This window comes from Hippopotamus amphibius, chromosome 9, assembly GCF_030028045.1.
Source record: "Hippopotamus amphibius kiboko isolate mHipAmp2 chromosome 9, mHipAmp2.hap2, whole genome shotgun sequence".
Taxonomy (NCBI): Eukaryota; Metazoa; Chordata; class Mammalia; order Artiodactyla; family Hippopotamidae; genus Hippopotamus; species Hippopotamus amphibius.
Genome location: NC_080194.1, coordinates 124618077 through 124639515, shown reverse-complemented (window position 1 = coordinate 124639515; position 21439 = coordinate 124618077). Strand labels below are relative to the sequence as shown.

The 21439-nt window shown below is 55.6% G+C and overlaps 1 protein-coding gene across 7 annotated transcripts in view; it reads left to right on the top strand.

The window, feature by feature from the left end:
* Positions 1 to 21439, top strand: part of CORO7 (coronin 7) — a 59140-nt gene that overhangs the window by 11285 nt on the left and 26416 nt on the right. For all 7 annotated transcript variants that reach the window (XM_057747797.1, XM_057747794.1, XM_057747795.1 and 4 more), the window contains 3 exons: positions 11110 to 11160; positions 16876 to 16962; positions 17415 to 17497. In XM_057747797.1, the coding sequence (XP_057603780.1) occupies positions 11110 to 11160; positions 16876 to 16962; positions 17415 to 17497 (221 nt within the window). The remainder of the gene's footprint in view (positions 1 to 11109; positions 11161 to 16875; positions 16963 to 17414; positions 17498 to 21439) is intronic.

Below are 21439 nucleotides of genomic sequence, written 5' to 3'. Positions count from 1 at the left end.
TGAAGCCCCCACCCCACTAAAGAAGGCCTCACACTGGCCCTCTGGGGCTCCCAGCGCCACCCTCAGCCGGCCGCACCTGGCTGCTTTGTCCAAACTGCCTGCCTATCCACGAGGGCTGTGTCAGGCAGCGTCCACCAGCAGGGGTGATACAGATGAAAGGATAACTGTGACCTGTGATGGTGACCCAGGCTGTGAAAGAGGGACATGAGGTGCTGTGAGTGGTTGGGGGAGGCTTGACCTCTGGCAGGGGCTCTGAGGGGAGGGTTCATGGTGCGGGGTAGGGGGAGCTTGCTGGGGGCAGAGAGCAGAGCGGCATGCACAGGGCCGCGCTTGTAACTGTAAAAGCAGCGGGAAAGCGCTGGAGTGTTTAAAGCAGAGGGGGTGGCGGAGGCGTGGGGCGAGATCTGCTTGCTGAGGCTCCCCAGCTGCAGTGTGCATAGAGCATTGCAGTGGGGGAAGAGGCAGCTGGGGAGGAGAGAGCTGCGGGGATGGCGGTGGGCTGTATGTGGGGGGGGGTGGGGTCCAGCTTCTGGGTTACAGGCTGGAGGAGGGCCCGCCGCCGAGACTGGGCACTCCCTGGTTGGCGGCCCCAGGGACCTCCGGGTGGAGGTGTCAGTTGAGTCCGTGGAGTGGACTCTGGTTTGAGCTGAAGGTGGAGGCCTGTGCGGCGTCTCTGTTTATGTGGCACCTACAGAGGGACAGGAGCGCCCTGAATGGGAAGGAAGGGATGAGAGGAGCAGCAGAGGGAGTCGAGGAAAGAAGCCGTGAGGAGCAGGGGGAGTGCCTGGTGGGAGGAAGGAAGCCCTGAGACCCAGGTGAGAGGGTGTCCAGGAAAGTGCGGGGAACACCGGTCTGCAAAGAGGTGACATGTAGCTGTGGATTTGGGTTGTGGGCGACCTTAAGGAGCTTGTGGGGTGCCTGCTGCCTGAAGCCACACATGAACGAAGGTGGCAGGCAAGGAAGGAGCCTGCAAGGGCTCTTTTGGGAAGTGTGGCCGCAGAGCAGGTGGGGACCGGAGCTGCCGGGCTGGGGCCTTGAGGACTCCTCTGAAGAGAAAATGCAGGGTCTACATACGTAGGAGGATCCTATTTCCCACTTTCTCTTCTCTCTGCCTTCTTAGAAGCCCCATTTCCCAGTCTTTATCCACTTTTTCCCCCTGTTTGATTTATTAAACAGTAGGTTCCAGACATTGGCCTGAGCTCTGGGGGTCGAGAGGTAAATAAGATGGGGCTACTGTCTCCTTAGGTTCCTAAGGAGCCACTGCCTGCGGGTGAGGAGGTCACATGGTGTGGTTCATTTGCTTGAGCAAAATGATGGTGACACAGCTTCCCAGGGATAGTGAGGTTGGGGCTACCCTTGCTGAGAAAGGGACAGGGGTCCCAGGCAGAGCGACCGGCCTGGACAGAGTCCTGCGTTTGGGCTGTGACCTCCCTCTCCACTGAGAAACCTCCTCTCTCTGAAGCTGGAAGGAGATTGTCATGGGAGGTGTTTTCTTTTGATCACCCAAGTATAGTAGTTTATGCTTGTTTTACGAATTTTGGAGAGCAGTGAAAAAGTAAAGAAACAAACAAACAAACAAAAAAAGTCACCTGTAACCCTGCCACCCAGGGACAGGGCCTGTCACCTTTTCGACATCTTTCTCTCCATGCTTTTTCTGTATGTGTTGAAATCATACTCTCCACATTAGTCTACCGTGCACATTGTTTTGTTCTGCATAATAAGCATTTTCTCCAGTTCATCAAAAATTTAACAAATGTCACAGGAAATATTTAATCACATAGATTCACAGCTTTCTCAGTGGAGCTCCTACTCTCAGAAGTGTGATTACTTCCACTTTATGTTGCTGTGTTATACGCTATAACATTTGAACATGTTTGTACATAATGTTTTTTCTCTGCTGTTTCTGTGACTTTTTTTAATTTATTTATTTTATTGGCTGTGTTGGGTATTTTTTGCTGTGTTGGGCTTTTAGTTGTGGTGAGTGGGGGCTGCTCTTCATTGTGGTGCGCGGGCTCATTGCCGTGGCTTCTCTTGTTGCAGAGCACGGGCTCTAGGCACGTGGGCTTCAGTAGTTGCAGCACATGGGCTCAATAGTTGTGGCTATGGGCTCTAGAGCACAGGCTCAATAGTTGTGGCGCACGGGCTTAGTTGCTCCGCGGCATGTGGGATCTTCCTGGAGCAGAGCTCGAACCCGTGTCCCCTGCATTGGCAGGTGGATTCTTAACCACTGTGCCACCTAGGAAGCCCTCTGTGACTTTCTTAGCTTAGAACAGGGGCAGAGTTTTTCTGTGAAGGGCCAGATAGTAGATGCTTTGGGATTTGCAGGCCAGGCTGTCTGTCAGGGCCACTTGGTAACAAAGCAGCAGCTGTGAACAGTACGTAAACGAGGGGCGTGGCTGTGTTCCAGTAAAACTGCATTTGTAGAACCAAGCCTCTGGCTGGATGTGGCCCATGGACCTTATAGCCTGCCTACCCCCGCCTAGATTCCTACAATGGATGTTGCTGGCTGCAGGCTGTGAAGATTTTTAAAGTGATTGATACATTTTAGCCATCGGCTTTCCAGAGGAGGCGGCCCTGGGGCTATTCTGTGGATGCCTTGGGCTTTGAGGGGAGAGTAGTTGGCCCTCTGAGCCTGGAGAATGGACGGAGCAGGGCTGCCCGTCCCACAGGTAAGTCCACAAGGAAGTGTGCAGAAAGCCTCTTTCCCTGAGGGAGGGCCCTGCTCTTCCTCCCACCTCACAGCTCCAGTGGGTGCCTGAAGGGGTCAGAGCTGCAGTGTGTGGCCACGGGCGGCTTGACAGGAGGGCGGCAGGAAGGGGCCTTGGTTTCCCCAGTGACAGAGCAGCCCTGGGCAGACTGGGGCGGTGTCTACACCCCGTGAATGTTCTGAGCGGGGACTGGCCTCAGCAGGGGCCACACACATCAGCCTGCCTGGGCCAGAGCCCTGGGTGGGAGGAAGGGAGCTCCTGGTAGAGCTTGCCCAGGCTGCCCGCCAGCGCCCCATCCTGCCCACAGGTACTGTGGCCTGGACGGCCCTTCACTCGAGAGCTGCAGCTGTCACGGCCAGTCCAGCCTGTGGCCTCTGCCCCAGGTCGTCTTGGCTCTAGGCCCCAACCGCAGCCCCAGGCAAGGTGTCTGGGGGGGCAGGTGTCTGGGGGCTGGACGTGGGTCGTTTCTTGTGGAGTAGCCAGAGGCACCACCCCTCTCCAGAGCTTGCGGCTCAGCTGGGCCTGGCTTGACCCGCACCCCCCCCAAGTGTGGTTGGAGCCCCCATTGGGGTCACCTCTGGTTTTGACGAGGCTGCGGAGGGATTGATAAGGAGGCAGGCGTGTCTCCCAGGGGTCCTGCCCTGTTCAGAGGCAGCCAGGTGAGGGCTGTGGGCAAGGGGAGGGTGGGATGGGCCGAGCCTGAGCCGGAGGCCATGTGAGGGTTTTGTTCTGAGAGCAGTGGGCGCTGTGGCGGGGGCCATGGCGTGGGGTGGGGTGATGGCGAGGAGTGCGTCAGTCTCCAAGAGAAGGGGCAGTGCAGGGAGAAGTGACTCCCAGGGGAGGGCCTGGCAGGGCATGGGGGCGGGGGGACCTAGAAGAGGGACGAGGGCGTCGGGTCCGGGGCTGTGTGCAGAGGACTGCGGAGCGGTGCGGGAGCTGTCCCTGTTGAGGCAAGGGGGCTGGGCCCTGTCCCCCACCCTGACCGGTCACTGGATGTGCGCACGGTTGTGGGCGGCAGCGCTGGGAGGGGTGACAGCTGTGAGCCCTTAGCACCCAGGGACGGAGGGCCTCACCACAAACCCAGCAGCCACGGCAGTCCCCGAGTTGCCACCCCTGGGGACAACTTTCCTAGGATCTGGCCGCCACCTTGAGAGAGGAAGCCTGGGCCACTGGTCTCACCCTCTCCCTCGCCACCACCCATGCTGGGCTCCTGAACTCTGGACTGGCCCCCTGCTGGCCCCCTTCTCCCCACGGGTCTGAGCCCCATTTACTATCAACATTGGGCCCAGAGCAGGGTGGGTGGAGAAGGAAGAGCTACCCAGTCGCAGAGTATCCCATCTCCATCACATCCCAGGGCGGCATCTCAGCTTCTTGCCTGTTGGTATCTTGTGGGGAGGAATTAATGGAGCAGGCTAGCTCCGAGTCCAGTGGAACTCTGGCCCACTCCACGCAGAGCCCAAAGATGCAGGGACAAGAAGCACAGGTTTCCCTAGAGGGTCACTGGAGTGGTGCCCAGTGGAGGCCCCCCCAGCCCCACCCCATTTCCTGGACCTGGTTGCTCTACCTGTGGGGACACAGCACCTTGTGATGCTGTTGATGTGGGTGCGGCATCCTGGGGGAGGATGCTGTCAGTGAGTTCTGGGCTTCACCGCGGTCCTGCATCCACTGTCTCCTCTTTTGCTGTAAAGGGAGCCTCAGGATCCTGAGTGGGTGCGTCAAAAGCCAAAAGCACTTGGGGCCTGGTGCAGGAGAGGGACCGCCCCCATGACTGCAGGCCAGGTGGAGGTGCCCATGGGATTGTCCTGAGTGTGTACGGGGAGCCCATGAGGGGCCCACCGTCAGAGGAGGGAGCCTGAGCTCCTCTTGGCCACTGGTCAGCAACATTCTGCTTCCCATCAGAGCCGTCTCGGTCTCCACAGCGTGCCCCCCAGCCCCACGGGGAAAACCTCCCTGGCCCCCTGGTTATGACTCCTGTCCTGCCTTGGAGCAGTTCTGCCTCCAGGACTCCTGATGCCCCTGCAGGGCAAGGGGCTGGCCCAGGCCACTGAAGCCCTTTCCTGCTCCCCTCCCGATCCTGCGGCAGGTGGCCACTAGGGGGCGCGCCAGCCCCGCAGATGGCTGGGCTTGGCCTGCTGGGCTCCCACTCATTGCAGTGGGTTGTGCCTGTGAGCGCAGCGCCAAGGCAGCTGAGTGCCACCCCCGCTGCCTGGCCCTGCGGGCCCCACCAATGTCCAGCCAGCTCCCAGTGCCCAATCTGAACCTTGGTCTGGACCTGACGTTGGAATTTTGTGCTCATTGGCCCAGGTACCAAGACTGTGCCTCACCCTCACCCCACCCTGGGCTAAGGGGTTTGCCCAGGTCACGGAGCTCATTAGTGGTGGACTTGGTGTCCTAATCCTGGTCTCCTAATCCTTGGCCTTCTGGTTTCACAGTGATGGGTGGGAGTGGCCCTTGCTGCCAGGAGACCTTCTCTCTTGCCCGTCATCTGTCGAGATCCAGTGTCTCTCACTGCTTGATCCATCCTCTGTCTGTCTCGTGCTGCTTTGTCTCTGTTCTCAATCTCTAGTTCTTTCACTGTCCCTTGCTCTCTTTTCTGTGTCTATAATAGTCTCTGTCCTCTGTCTGTCTCTCTTTCTCTCTGTCTCTGTCTCTCTCTGACCCTCTGTTTTTCCCCATCCTCTTTCTCTCATTGTTTCTGCCTGTCTCTGTTGTGTGTCCCTCACTGTCCTCATCTGTCTGATCACTGTCTGTCTCTAAGCAGCCTCCTCCTGAACCTGAGGCTGTGGAGTGGACGGTGCTTCAGAACCAACCCCTGGATGGTGCCTGGTGCCCACCTGGCATGTAGTAAGTGCTCAGTAAACTGCAGCTGGAAGGCTTTGCCAGGAGTGACCTGAGAACCCTGGGACCCTGCCAGGTGTCAGAAAGGCCTGGGACTGGCCCGTTAAGGGAGGCCTGGCTTTCAAGGCCTCTCCAGGCTGACCCCTCCCTTGTCCAGCTGTGCGCTTGCCCGACACCCCCGCCCACTCCCACCACTCACTCTCCCCACGTGATCTTGTCTTCCCTCCACGTCTCGTGCTCTTGTCTCCACATCTTTGCTTGTGCTCCTCCTCCTCCCTCAAATGCCTTTCCGTGCTAGCACCAGCTCCGCTTGTCCTCTGGGCTCAAGTCAGGTCCAGGTTCCTCCCCAGAGTTACCCGTGACCACCTCTGGGTTGCAGCACTCAGCGGGAACTGTCTGCATCCCAAGCACACAGGCAGAGCCAGGCAGACAGGGCTAGGAGTCCCTGATCCCCCTCCCCACTCCATCTTGCATTGGTGAGGTTCGTTTGTTACAGTTAAACCAATGTTGCTACAGTAACTAAAGCCCACAGTTTACATTAAGGTTCACTCTTTTTTTTTTTTTTTTGGTTTTTTTGTTTTGTTTTGTTTTTCCTTTTTTTTTTTTTTTTTAGAATTCACTCTTGATGTGCTTTCTGTGGGTTCCCACAACTGGGTGACAACATGTATCCATCATTGCAGCATCACACAGGGTAGTTTCACTGTCCTAGAAAAGTACCCTGTGCTTCACCCATTCATTCCTGCCTCCCTCTCCCCAAATCCCTGGCAACCACTGATCTTTTTGTTGCCTCTATAAGATTTGCCTTTTCCTGGATGTTGAGTGTCATATAGTTGGAGTCATAGAATATGTAGCCTTTCCAGATTGGCTTCTTTCACTTAGTAAGATGCATTTCTGAGTCTTCCCTATCTTTTTGTGGACTGAGAGCTTTTCATATATTTTTTTATAAAGAACACATAAAATTTACCATATTAACCATTTTAAGTTCATAATACAGTTTTAGCATTAAATATACTTCCATTGTTGTGAAACAGATCTCTGGAATGGAAACCCTACACCCATTGAACAGCTTCCCTTTGCCCCCTCCTTCAGCACCTTGTAGTCATTCTACTTTCTGTATCTATGAATCTGACTACTTTAAATACCTCGTAAGTGAAATCGTATACTATTTGTCCTTCTGTAACTGGCTTATTTCATTTAGCATAATGTCCTTAAGGTTCATCCCTGTTATAGCATGTGCCATAATTTCCTTTTTCAGACTGAGTAATGTTTCACTGAATGGGTATACTGTGTTTTGTTTATCCATTCATCTGTCAGTGGACGCTTGGTTTGCCTCTGCATCTTGGCTGTTGTGAATAATGCTGCTGTGAACATGAGTGTGCAGATATCTCTTTGCGATCCTGGTTTTCAGTTCTTTTGGGTTTATGTCCAGAAGTGGAATTGCTGGATCATATGGTAATTCTATTTTTAACTTTTTGAGGAACTGCTCAGCTGTTTCCCATCGCATCTGTACTATTTTATATTCCCACCAACAGTGCACAGGGGTTCCAACTTTCCATATCCTTACCAACACTTGTTGTATTCTGGGGTTTTGATAGTGCCCATTCTATTGGGTATGAGGTGATATCTTACTATGATTCTGATTTGCATTTCTCTGAGGATTAGTGATGTTAAACATCTTTTCACATGCTTGTTGGCCATTTGTGTATCTTTAGAGAAATGTCTAGTCAAGTCCTTTGCCCATTTTAATTTTTTTATTTTTTACTTTTACTTATTTATTAAATATTTATTCATTTGTTGGTTTGTTTGTTATTTTGGCTGCATTGGGTCTTTGTTGCTGCGCACAGGGATTCTCTAGTTGTGGAGAGTAGGGACTACTCTGTCGTGGTGCATGGGCTTCTCAGTGCAGTGGCTTCTCTTGTTGTGGAGCACGGGCTCTAGGCTCGTGGACTTAAGTAGTTGCAGCATGCGGGCTCAGTAGCTGTGGCTCTTGGGCTCTAGAGCACAGGCTCAGTAGTTGTGGCGTATGGGCTTAGTTGCTCCACGGCATGTGGGATTTTCCCAGACCAAGGATTGAAACTGTGTCCCCTGCATTGGCAGGCAGATTCTCACTGTGCCACAAGGGAAGTCCCAATTTATTTTTTTTAAAGAATATACTTTTTTTAAAAAATACATTTATTTATTTATTTATTGGCTGTAGTGGGTCTTTGTTGCTGCGTGTGGGCTTTCTCTAGTTGCGGTGAGTGGGGGCTACTTTTCGTTGCGGTGTTTGGGCTTCTTATTGTGGTGGCTTCCCTTGCTGCGGAGCACGGGCTCTTGGTGCGTGGGCTTCAGTAGTTGTGGTGCATGGGCTCAGTTGCTCCATGGCATGTGGGATCTTCCCAGACCAGGGATTGAACCAGTGTTCCCTTTGTTGGCAGGCGGATTCTTAACCACTGCGCCACAAGGGAAGTCCCAACCTTTGCCCATTTTTAATTGGGTTATTTGATTTTTTTGTTTTTGAGTTGTATGTGTTCTTTATATACTCTGGATATTTATTCCTTATAAGATAGGTGGTGTGAAAATATTTTCTCCTGTAGGTTGTCTTTTTACTCTGTTGATTGTGTCCTTTGATTAAAAAAAAAGTTTTTACATAGTCTCATTTGTCTATTTTTGTGTTTCTCTGTGCTTTGGTGTCATATTTAAGAAATCAATACCAAATTCAATGTCATGAAGTTTTTCTCCTATGTTTTCTTCTTGGAGTTTTATGGTTTGGGGTCTGAGCTATTTATTTTTATCACTGAACAATACTCCATTGAATGTACCACAGTTTGTTTATTCATTCACCTGTTGAGGAACTTATTGGCTGCTTCCTTTTTTTTTTTTTTTGCAACTATAAACATTTATGTGGATATAAAATTTTAACTTATTTGGGTGACTACTTAGGAGCACAGTTGCTGGGTCATATAGTAAGAGTTTTGGGGTGTTTTTTTTCAGTTTTGTAAGAAACTGCCAAACTGTCTTCCAGAGTGGCCTTAATCATTTTGCATTCCTCCCAGAAATGAATGAGAGTTCCTGTTGCTCCACATCCTTACCAGCACTTGATGTTGTCAGTTTTTTTTAATTTAGCCATTCTAGTAGGTGTGTAGTGGTAGCGCATTGTTGTTTTAATTTGATTCCTTAATGAGATATGATGTTAAACATCTTTTCATGTTTTCACGTTCTGTCTGCATATCTTTTTTGGTGAGGTGTTCATTCTGGTCTTTTGTCCCCCCCCCCCCCCCGCCCCTTTTCTTTTTGGCTGCACTGCACGGCTTGCAAGATCTAGTTCCCTGACCAGGGCTTGAAGTTGGGCCCCCTGTATTGGGAGCAGAGCTTGGAGTCTTAACTGCTAGACCACCAGGGATGTCCCTGTGATCCATTTTTAATTGATTTCTGTGAAGGATGTAAAGTCTGTGTCTAGATTCATTTCTCTGCATGTGGATGCCCTGTTGTTCCAGCACCATTTGTTGAAAAGACTGTCTTTGCTCCACTGTATTGCCTTTGCTCCTTTGTCGAAGATCAGCTGGCTGTAGTTAAGGGGGTCTCTCTCTGAGCCCTCTGTTCTGCTCCATTGATGTATTTGTCTACCCTTATGTGGATCCACACCATCCTAATTACTGTAGCTTTAGAGGATTAGCCGGGAAGCATCAGTCCTCCACTTTTGTTCTTCTCCTTTACTATTGGGGTGACCAATTTGAGTCTTTTCCTCTCCACATAAACTTCATAATCAGTTTGTCGATATTCACAAAATAACTTGGGATTTTCACTGGGACTGTATTGAATCTATAGGTCAAGTTGGAAAGAACTGGTATTTTGACAATATCTAGTATTCTTAACAGTGAACGTGGACTATCTCTCCACTTGTTTCGTTCTGTGATTTCTTTCGTCAGAGTTTTGTAGTACTCCTCATTTTGATCTATACATATTTTGTTAGGCGTATAGCTAAGTATAATATTTCAGTTTTTGGGAGTGCTGATGTAAATGGTATTATGTTTTTAATTTCAAATTCTGATTGTTGGGACTTCCCTGGCAGTCCAGTGGTTAAGACTCTGCGCTTGGATTTCAGGGGGCCTGGGTTAGATCCCTAGTCAGGGAACTAGGATCCCGCATGCCGCACAGTGCAGCAAAAAAAAAATCCATTTGTTCATTGCTGGTTGATTGTTTTTGAAATAAGAAAATATGAATCGGGACTTCCCTGGTGGTGCAGTGGTTAAGAATCTGCCTGCCAATACAGGGGACACAGGTTCGAGCCCTGGGCCGGGAAGATCCCACATGCCACGGAGCAACTAAGCCCGTGCGCCACAACTGCTGAGCCTGTGCTCTAGAGCCTGAGAGCCACAACTTCTGAGCCTGCTTACCACAACTACTTAGCCTGCTTGCCTCAACTACAGAGCCCACATGCCTAGAGCCTGTGCTCCACAGCAAGAGAAGCCACCGCAATGAGAAGCCTGCGTACCACAACAGAGTAGCCTCTGCTAACCACAGCTAGAGAAAGCCCTCGCACAGCAACAAAGACCAAACATAGCCTAAATTAATTAATTAATTAATTTAAAAAAAAGAAAAGAAATTATGAATCCGTGCTGACTAATACAAAGTGGAGCCATGCTGAGATATACAAAGGAAAAGCTGATCACCCCTCACCTGCCTCACCCCTGGTTCCAGTGTTAACACGTGGCCTGTGTCTGTCAAGACCTTTCTCCTTACTCAGCAGACTTGCAAAACATACAGGAATGTGGTCAGACAAATGGAGATTTTTGTTTATTTTTACTGGAATAGAATCACACCACACCTCGTTACTCTGCATCTTCCTTTTTACACTTAACAGTTTATCGTGACCAAGCCAGTAAATAGTCAATGGATGCAAATTCTGCCCCCTCCCCCCAGTTCTTTATGAATGTATTTTTGTAGACTCTCCCACACTCACACCCGCAGAGAGATTATTCCACTGAAATAAAGCTGTTTATATAAAGTATGAGCGTTTTATTTATTTATTTATTTTTCTTTTTTTGTCTGTTCCTATCCCTACCCTTGGGTGTTCTGAACCAGTAACTGTGCACTGGGTGATGGATGGATGTGTAAGCTTGCCTCCTGGTTAGGCACCAAATTAAGTGTAGAAATGATGTGGCCCTGTGAGCCCCTCTAGGCTGGGCTGAGCACGGGGCCAGACACCCATATAGCAGCTGGTAACCTAGAGTTTGGTTCTGGGCCTCAGTTTCTCCATCTGTGAAGGGGTCATGATGATAGCATGGTTTCATAAGGTGGTTGGAAAGATGGGGCGAGATCAGGCGTGTCACCTGCCAGTACATAGCAGGTGCTCAGAAATGTGAACTCTTGTCACTGAGTTCTCTGTTGTGGGTGACCAGTGCTGGAAAGGGGGCCTGCCCTCTGCTGTGAGAAGGAGGAACCGGGCTGAGGAGGGGTTGCCTGGTACGTGATGTGTACTGGCGGGGTGGGACCATCAGAGCTTAAGGGTGGGGGAAACAGACCAGCCCCCAGAGGCCCTCCCCACCATAATTGTGCTATTTTCTCGTCTCTGCTTTTCCAGGACAAGCAGCTGCGGATCTTCGACCCCAGAACCAAGCCCAAGGCCTCCCAGGTGAGCTGTGTGGGCAGGGGGGCTGGATTGAGGCCCCAAGGGCTCTAGCAGGTGAGGGCGGGGGCAGCTCGGCCTCTGGCACACAGATTCTGCCACACCCGTGCCCCTGGCCAAGGCCTGGTGGGTACGTGGGGGTCACCTGAGAGGTGGCTCCTGCTGCTAGAAGCTCTTTCTGGGAAACATGTTCTGGGTCTTGGGAGGGTCCAGCTTTGATCACAGGGTGGGGTGCAGCCAGGCTGCCCCACAGGCCCTCGGTGGAGGCATTCTGTGGCTTCAGGAAGCTAATTTGAGATTCCAGCTTCTACTCCTTTTTTGAGACCCTTGTCCCCACCCATCTTTCCTGGTATGGTCAGCAGAGGCCAGCCATCGAGGAGCCAAGAAGACCCAGTCCCCTGTCCCTCTCCAGTCTCACAGCCAGTGCTGGGGGGCCTGCCTGACCCGTAGGCCCCGGGCACTGAGTGTGTTTGGTTGCATCTGGCTGTACACAGGTGCGTGTGGCCCTTTGAGTTCCGAGCCGGGAGGCTAGGCCGTGGGTTCAGGCGTTGAGCCAGTGGGGACTCGTTCATTTGAGAGCAGCTTGGTGCCAGGCACGGAATGTTCTGCCATGAATGAGACAGACATGGGGCATTTGCTGGGGGGCTCCACTTGCTGGAGTGGTTTAGTGCTTCCCTGAGCGGCTGGCTCGGGGCTGAGGCCTGGGTGCTGCTGCGGACAGCCTGGGGCAGGCCGAGCTCGTCCTGAGACCTGAATGAGCAGCCTGTCACCTGTGCTGCGGGAGCCATTAGGGTTATAGGCCAACAGTGAGAAGAGCGAATTCACATTTTAAAAGTGTTTCTAGAAGCTGAGGCGCCTTCTTTCCTGAGGAAGGTACAGTTCAGAGCCCTGCTGCCAGCTTGTGGGAGGAGCTCCCCAGCAGGGCCCCAGGCCCAGCACAGATGCCTCATCTCCATTTCTAGGGCTTGTTCCCCACCTGGGGTCCAGGGTAATCTGCCAGGCTAAACCTAAGCAGCAGTCGCCAGGGGGCCGCATTTCCCCCATGGACACACACAGACACACACACAGGACCCCCTCACACAGCCAACTGCAGCTCTTTGCCCAGGACAGTGCGGTCAGCTCCACCTCTGACTGGCTGAAGACCAAGAGGAGGCCCCATCCTGGCAGGTGAACCAAGCTCCGCAGAAACGGCTTTAGCCCCACCTGGCTCTAGGTCCCTTGGTCCCGTCGCCCTGTGGCTGGTGGTGGAGCTGTTTGAACCTCAGGGCAGCGTGAGCAGTGGGCCTCACTGTAGCTTTCCGAGGCTAACGTCCAGTCTTTGCCTGGAAAGGGGTCCCAGGCTCCGTTCGAGGAGGGAGACTGAGGCCCTCTCCCCAGCTTTCTCAGCTCACCTCGTCCCCCTCAGGGTCCAGGCCACAGCGACTGGCACCTCTATTCCTGCTTCAGCTGGGCAGTGCCTCCGGCCAGCTCCCCTAGCTGAACGCGTTCCTCCTTTCTCCCCTCCTCCTCCTCTTCCTCCTCCAGCCCTGTTGGTGCTGAGGTAGAGATGTGGTGGCTGCCATCCAAGGGCTCCAAGTTCAGAGAAGAGGGAGGAAGCCCCCCTGAAGGGGGTTTCTGGGCTGAGGAGACCTGGGAAGAGCGTGGGTGGCTCCCACCCCTTCCTAGCTCCTGGGACCGTGCCTGTGCTTGGCTGCTGGTGCGGGGGCAGCGGGGCCTGGAATGCTGCCCTCCGCCTGGCCCTGCCCCCCACTTCCGCCAGGGCATCTGGCCCACACCTGGCTTCTATTAGGAAAACTGCTGCTGGCGGCCAGGGTCGGTGTGAGCCGAGGGGCCAGCTCAGGGGAGAGGCCTTCTGGGAGTGCCTTCTCCCGAGATCCTCCTTCCCCACTGGAGGGGGCACTGGTGAGAGTTAGGGAAGGAGGCACTGCCCTCCTGCCAGCCTCTGCCCTCCCTGCCCCACTGGCTGTCCCCATGGCCTGAAGGCTGGGCAGGGAGGCTTGGACAGTCCTCCCTCCACTGTCTTTTTTGGGCCCTGCCTTTGGCGACTGGAGCTTGGAGCAGGGGATTCTTGGGCGACTTCCTCCTGTTCACACCCCCTGCTTTGTTTTTAGGTTGCGTTAGTGACAGGTTATTATGTCCCAGGCCCTTGGCATGCACGACCTCCTTCCACTCTCCTGACTGCCCTATAAAGTCAGCCCTTTGGTCATTTTTGCCCCAGGATCACAGCTGAGTGGCAGAGGCAGGTTCGGTCCATCTGACTTTGGAGCCCTGGGTCTCTCCTGCCCCTTCATTGTGCCAGAGCCCCAGTGAGGGTGGCCGAGGCCCTGAAGCCATGGCTATGCCAGGAAAGTAGCAGCCGCAGCTGAGGGGGTACCCGGGGACAGTCAGCTTCGGCAGGCTGGTCCAGGGCAGGAGGGGGGCCAGAGGACCTCTAGCGTGGACAGGCGGGATTGTGTCTTCTGACCACCCCATGCATCAGGCAGGCCTGGGGAGCCAACATCTGCAGCCCGGGACCAAGCCTGGTTGAGGAGGGGCCTGGGTGGATGATGGGAGTCTTACCACCGGAGAATGTCCTCTCACCCTAGGAAGAAGCCCCAGCCCGTTCTTCCAGCCACTCTGCCCCACACAGGAAGCGTTGCCATGGCGACAGAAAGGGGGGATTTGGCTGCACCGCAGCTGGAATGCTGGGTATGCGCCTGCTCCTGGCGCCCCTGTGCTGGGCAGGCGCTGCCTGACCTCAGCCTCTCCTGTTCTCTCCTTGGGGCCAGGTGTGGGGAGACATGGGGGACTGAGGGGCTTCTCCATGAGCAGGACACCTAGCTGCCTGTGAGAGGGAAACCCCAAGGCCTGACCTGCAGGCTCAGGATCACCACTAGCGGCTTCCTGTGACAGAGCTGGGGTTCGGGTGCCAGGGTGCCTGGGTCCCAGCTGCAGCCTCCCCTCTGCCCCAGGAGAATGAGAATCTGGGGCTTTGGAGGGAGGGCTCCTCCTCTCCGAGTCCCACTGAGGTCAGCAAAGAACTCACCTTTTTTTTTTTTTTTTTTTTAATTTTCAACTTAAAAAAAAATATATTTATTTGTTTATTTGGCTGCATCAGGCCTTAGTTGCAGCACGTGGGATCTTTCATTACAATGCACGGATTCTTCGTTGTGGCGCGTGGGCTCAGTAGTTATGGCACGCGGGCTTAGTTGCCCTACAGCATGTGGGATCTTAGTTCCCCCACCAGGGATCAAACTTAGATTCCCTGCATTAGAAGGCAGATTCTTAACCACTGGACCACCAGGGAAATCCCAGAACTTGCCATTTTTGAAAACGAAAGTCACTCCAGTGATCTGGGGATAGAGGATGGGAGAGAGGGTCCTTGGCCTCCCCTCCTAGTTGCTGGGGCTTCCTCTGGCCCCAGGGACAGACTGAGCTGGGTGTGCCCATGGCGGGTGCACTGGGCTCAGCCTAAGCTCTGACCTTGTCTCCACTTCCTGGGTGCCGTGTCCTCTGAGACCCAAGACAAGTGTGGAGAGCTGTGGGGTGAGCAGGACTTGCCAGCTCACACAGCTCTGCTAAGCACCACCTGGTTTCCCTAGTGTGAGCTTGTCCAGGGAGGATTGCTGGAGACCCGAGGTGCCTGGGGGCAGCCGGCATCCTGGGCTCCTCCTGGTCTGGGCTCTGATGCCTTCTGGCTGTGCCTGTCTCTTCGCCTGTCAGTTAGCTCTTCTTGTGCAGTTAGAGAACAGTATTGGTTGGTGGGTGGCTGTCCTGAAGGGTGACTTGGGGCAGATGGCTTCCTCTCTCTGGGCTTCGGGTTTCCCCATGTGTGAAATAGGAAGGTGGGAGACACAGGCCAAAGAATGTTTCGTCCAAACCTCTGCCTCTGGATGAAAAATGCTCCCTCACTGCCCCCAGGCCCTGCAGACCCTGTGCCGCCTCCTCCTCTCCCCCTCAGCCCCGCTGCCAGCTCTGCCAGCCTCTTCGCTGTCCAAGGCCCCAACTCTTCACAGGTGCTGGTCCCCTCACTGGCTCACACCTGCCGATCCTTCACATCTTAACTCAAGTGTTATCTTAAATCCACTGCCCTCAATTATACTCTGTTGTACCCCATTACTGTGTTTCTAGAAAACACACATTGACGTGTGCTGGACACAACCCTGAGTGCTTTGCCCTCCACAGTAGGTCCATTATGGTGCTCTTTGTGCAGGTCAGGACGCTGAGGCACATCCTGGGACAAGGCTGTTGGTGGCTTGGCTTTCACCCAGCCAGTCTGACCCCAAAGCTTACTCCCCTAACCTCCACTTACAGCAACCTGCTGACATCACTATTTCATTATTTCTGTTTGGTTCACATCTGCCTTTCAACCTGCACATTTTATGAGCTGGGGACCCTTTCTGTTTCATTGACCATGTCCCCAGTGCTTACTTTCACGTACAGCTTAAATATTCATATTATGAAGGAACAAATGAATGAGGAGCCCTGCTTCGCCCAGGATGTGACTGTCCACCTGAGATATGTCCGGCGCCACTGTCAGCTTCCAGCACAGTGGATGGCCAGGGGGAGGCCTGCACGGCTGTTGAATGAATGACTGGTGTGCAGTGTGAGCTGTCTGGGGCTCCTTACACGGGATGTGTGTACACCGATGAGAGGGTGAGAGCCCGTGTGACATTTCTGATTGACCCTGGGGCGTTGGTGGCAGAGCTGACCCTCGCCCTGACCCCACAGGCCCTCTTGCATGAAGAGAGGGATGTTGGGACCTGGTTCTCAGGCTCTAACGCTGACTTCCTGTGCCGACTACAGCCGGGTGGGAAGGAAGCAGTGAGAAAAGCCCCTTGAACGACACGGAGCCATTTCCGATGGTCTCCCACGCTGGGGTCGGCCTCTGCGGGCTGGGGAGGGGGCGCGGGGCCAGCTCCTCACAGCTACCTCCCTCCCTCATTCATTCCCAAGGAGATCGTGGGAAGCTTGGAGGAAGCCGGCCAGAGTTTGGGGTGAGCTATTTTTGGTAACAGGGTCTTTCGTCTCAGGCTCCAGGGGCCAGGGTGACTGGGAGGGAGCTGTTTGCATTTCCTCTGGCCCCCTTGGCTCCCCCCTGCTGGGCCCAGGGGACAGGGCCGCCCGTGGTGTGAACTCGCCTCTCCTCCCCGGGGCCCAGGAAGCCTTCCTACTGGCAGCTCCAGCACCATGGGAGGGCCAAGAGGGGCACCCTTCTGCCCTCTCTGGGGACTGTTCCCCAAGCTTGGCACCAGGCCCTCTCCCCAGCCCCCTGGCAGCATCAGGAGGCAGCAGTAATACTTGTAATCCCTCAATTTGCACGGCGCTTTGTGGCTGGCCTGTTCCTATCACATGTGGTCTCAGTTGATCCTCGCGACAGCCCTGGGAAGCAGGCAGCCCGGGCCAGAAGCAAGGAAAATGAAGTTCCGAGAGGGTGCTGAGGTCCCCAGAACCCGAGGATGGTGACCGGCATCTGAGTGCCTCTTCCAGCACACCTGCAAGGGCAAGGACATGCCACTGTCCTGAGCCCTGGCACTGTGGCAAGAGGGGCCTGGCCATAAGCAAGGCAGCCCAACAGACCCCTTATGAGGAGGGAGACTGAGCCCAAGCTTGGTGGCCAAGTCAGCCCTCTGGGTGCAGAGCTGTCCCCACCTGGCCCCTCCTGCCCTCTGCGGGGCTCTGAGGTAGGTGGCTCTCCCAAGGAGGCCCCCGGGGCTCAATGCCATCTTTTTCCTTCTCCAGAGCACATGGGCCCATGAGAACAGCAGGGATGGCCGGCTGGTGTGGACGGGCACCCAGGAGCACCTTGTGTCCACCGGCTTCAACCAGGTAGGGATCCTCCTGGATGAGCAGGGCATCCACACCAAGAGGGCAGGAACGAGGCCCACTGGGAGGCAGGGGCCGCGGCCAGCTCCAGGCCTGTCCATATACGGCCCTGCGTGCAGCCGGGTCTCAGAGCCCCAGGGGACCGATGGCTGCTGAAAACTGGCAGATTCCATTTGCAGTAGCTAAGCCTGACCCTGGGAACTGTGGTGGGCCCCCCCAGGGACCAGAGTCCACAGAGGGAACCGCCCCTTGTCCCTTGTCACCTAAGGGTTCTTAAAGGGGCAGGACATGAAAACCCAAATTTTCCCTCCCTGGCATGACTCACGCCCCACCCCCATCCCGCGACTGCCCTCTCAGCTCTGCTCTGGGGCAAGTGTGCCCCTGTCAGGCTGTGTCCTTAGTCCCTGGGTTCCTGGATGGGTCCTTCTGAGCCCCTGTCTGCTATTTTCCTGCAGATGCGTGAGCGTGAAGTGAAGCTCTGGGACACCCGGCTCTTCTCTAGCGCCCTCACCTCTCTCACCCTGGACACCTCTCCCAGGTAGGAGCAGCTGGTGTGATGAGACAGCTTGGGGGGGCGGTATTGAGGGCCCAGTGATGTCTGCAAATGCATGCTGCCGCTGGTCGTGGGGCAGGCTTCTGCCCAGGGGCTCTTACTGGTATGTTTTGGCATTTGGGGAGGGGGCTGTATCTTGGCAGTGCAGGGCAAGGGGTGCGGAGATGCACTTGATTTTGTCGTGAGTGTTCTGGACCAGGGAAACTGAGGTGATGATCGTGAGGTGGCCACGGGGTGACTTGGGGTCAGGTGGGCTGGCAGGTCTGGAGGCTTCAGTGGCAGACGGAGGCAGGCCTTGGACCCGCAGGCTCTGTGAGACCTCAGCCCTGGCTACGTGCTTGTCGCTGATGGTCCTGGGCAGGTTAGGGGTGCAGGCAGCCTGGAGGTACAAGTTCACTTTGTCCTTACACCCTCCTGGAAGTGTGTGCAGGAGGGTTTATGGTGGTGTCCACGGGGTTCTGACCGAGCCAGTTCTGTGCAGGGACAACCCAGGCACCAGGAGGCCCACTGAGGAGATGAGGTATAGGAGGCTGGGGGACCAGCCCAGCTGGGGCAGGAGGCGGCGGGACCTGGTCCCTGTTTAGCTGTGACTCTCTGCTGGCTTGTTGAACCCACAACCCAGGCAGGGACCTGGGAGGTCAGGTCCTTGGATATCCATCCAGCCCCTTCCTCTTCCATTTTACAACTAGAGAAACTGAGTCACAGAGGGCACGGTGACCTACCCAAGCTCCGGGAGCAGTGAGTGCTGTGTCTGGGGCAGGCAAGGCTGAGTGCCGTAAGAGCTCCTGCCAGGGCGACTGCTCTGAGAGCCCCCAGAGAAGGGGAAATGGTCAGGATGGCATTTGCATCCTGTCTCACAACCCAGGGAGAGTTTGGGGAGCTGGAAAGGCCCATTTTGCAGATGAGGGAGGCGAGGCTGAGTGAGATCCTGTATCAGTAGGTGTGAGGCCTCTGCCCTGGGGATTCAGGGGGATGTTACCAGGAGCCCCTTGTGCTGGAGGAATCAGAGCTCCCAGGCCTCCTGGCTTCATGTCCAGCAACCCCTCCCCCAGCCCTGATGCTGCACTGGTATCTCGTCCTCCATGCCTCCCCAGGCCAGACAGCCCTTTCCCTATGGGGCCCCCCAGCAGAGGGAGGGAACTGGCCCAGCCTAGAAAAGGGAGCCAGCACTCGCCATCAAGATCTTCTCTCCCCACCACTTCCTGCTCTCCAGGCTCCTCCCCTGGTCTGTGCCGGTCCCCCCCCCTCTAAGCCCCAGTGTGGCCCCTGGGGGAGTTAACGATGCCCAGACCCCATGGTGCCACTGGCCAAGGCTGACCCTGTAATTATAGCAGTTAAGAATAGCCTCGCAGGGCCAGCGAGGCCTGGAATTTCTCAAATCACTCCCAGATGGACGGCCAGGCCAGTGTCCCGCCCCCTTCATCCCCCAGTCCTGGCCGCTGCCCCACTGGGCCCACGCCCTTGGCAGAGGAGCTGGGACTCTCCAGCCCTCTACAAAGCTGGTGGACGCCAGGGATGCATGCCAGCCTCCAGGCTGGCCTGAGAGGTGGTGGGTCCCCTACCCCCAAGATCCCCGGAAGCCAGAACCCCTCAGGAGCCCCCTGGGATGTTGAGGGCTGCTGAGTGAACTGGACTGAAGGTGGAAAGTGTGCAGGGTGTCAGCTGCAGGCATGGCGTGGGTCTCCACCGCACCCGCTCAGTTTCTTTTCTATTTTACAGACTTTCCATCTCCATTTGGGCAGAATAGTATGAGCTCTTATAAGAGCTACAGGGGGCCAGGGGTCAGGCGCATGCCCCTCCCCATCCTCTCCCAGGGGCCTCTATCTCTGCTTCCGCCTATGCCCTTCTGCTCATCCATGTTGTTTGTGGAGTGCATCTCCTCAGGGGAAGAGTCCAGGTCCTATCTGTAAAGCTGGGCTTGGGCGGCAGGTCCACAGATGGCTGCGCCACACTTCCTGTGCAGGGTGGAGGCGGGGGGGGGGGGGGGGGGGGGAGGTTACCAGCAGGGCCTGGGCTGACGGAGCAGCTCACGCTCCAGTCTGGGAGACGCAGAAACACCACTTGTCTCGGGTGCCCTGCTCCTGGGCTGGGTGAATGGTCAACAGTATCGGCCCTGGGTTGAAGTCAGATGGAGATTTTTCTCCACATGTTACCAAAGAGTAAAAGCTGAAGCCAGAGAAATGGATGCTCTGTTGAGGTCACCCCAGCAGCAAGCCTCGCAGGGTGGAGGCTGGGAGTCTGCTTCTTCACACTGAGGTGTCTGCCTCTGGCCAGAGGCATCGGCCCTGCATCCCAGTGTGTTCCCTGGAGGTTGGGAGCCGCCTCCCTGCCTGGTAGCTTCTGCTGCTTTCAGCAGTCCCTCCTCTCTCCTGGAGGGCCAAGCCCTCCCCCAAAGGCTGGCATCCCCCCTCCTGGGCCAGGGAGCAGGTGTTGGGATCCGTCCCTGCCTGCCACGAGCAAGCTGCTGTCTCACCATTCCCAGCCTGTGATTCTCTCCTGTAGAGGGATTGTTGGGCGTGAAATGGAAGCACGTGTAGCCTGTGTGGCACAGGGCCTCTGGCAGCAAAGACCCGGCAGTTGGGGGCTGGCATTTCCCCACATCAGGATCACCCTGAGTAATGGCTGCACCTTGGCTTGGTCCCCCACTCAGTCCCTGGCCCTCCCTTTGTCCCCCAGCCCCTCATCTGATGGGATGCCCGAAGACCCTTCCTAGGAGGGCTGGCGTGAGCGCCCAGGCCCTTTCCTGTGGGCCCTGCTACTCACCCGACCCCTGCTGCCCCACTAGTCAGGTTTAGCTTTGAAGCAAAAACATTCATGCAGGAGCCACTGTGTTTAGCAGCAGCCCACAGGCCCACAATGGCTCCTTTGACGGGGCCGCCGAAGGGGAGGGCAGGCCTCGCCAGATCCATTCCCCTAATGGGACCCAGGCCCACAGGAAATCCACCTGGGCTGCTGCCGCCGCCGCCTCAGGAAGGAGGGGCCCCACCCAGGCCCACTGCCACCACCCTCTGCCCACCATGACCCACGCCTCCTTCCTTCTCATGCCAGAACCCACAGCAGCTGATAATTGAATCCAGAGCCTCGCGTGGCCGGCCTGACTCTGCGCTGACATCAATGCCCAGAGCCGCAGGGCCTGTCCCCAGACCTGGCTAGGCTGCCTCCTTCCCGCCAGGGTGAGGCCAGGGGCCAGAGGCCATGACCCATGCAGGGAGATAGGCACAGGGCCTCAGGGAGGCTCACTCTAGCCTTTTCAGGGCCTCTCTATGACCCCAGGGCCACCTCCCTTCCTGCCGGAGGGTAACAGGAAAAGGTGCCATGCGTGTGTCTGTCACTGTCCCCAAGCTCCCAGGACCTGTGCACAGTATCCCTGGCCCTGCCCACCTTGGCCTGTGGCTTTCTGGAAAACACTCCCACTTCCAGGGTTTCTGGAAGGCCTGGGTACATCCCAAGTGCAGAGAGTAAAGGGGCATCACAGGGCCACCAGGCCTCCACAAGCTGGACTCTGACCTTTGGTCCTGTCCCTGGGCCACCTGCCCTTAATAGCCTTGGCTTGGCCCCTCCCTCCTCCCCCAGCAAAGAGTCCCTGCCATTTGGGATCTGTGCTGCCCCTTTACCAAGGCCCCTTCTCTGTAGCTAAAGCAGAAGGCTGGGAGCAAGGTCTCCCAGCCTGAGTCCATGCAGAGGGGCAACAGGACTGCAGGGAGGGCTGGGCCACGCGTGCCATCTGGTCCAGGACCGCCCACGAGGACCTGGCAGGACTTGGCACAAGGGACCCCCTCCACAGAGGAAGGCAGGTAGTGAACTGGTTGTCAGACCCATCCCTGAGGAGGGACCCTTGGGGGTCCTCTTGGCCTGCATCTGCCTTGAGCATCTCCCCAGCCTCTCCCAGGAGCCCTGCAGCTCCTGCTGGCAGAAGACTGGGCCTGG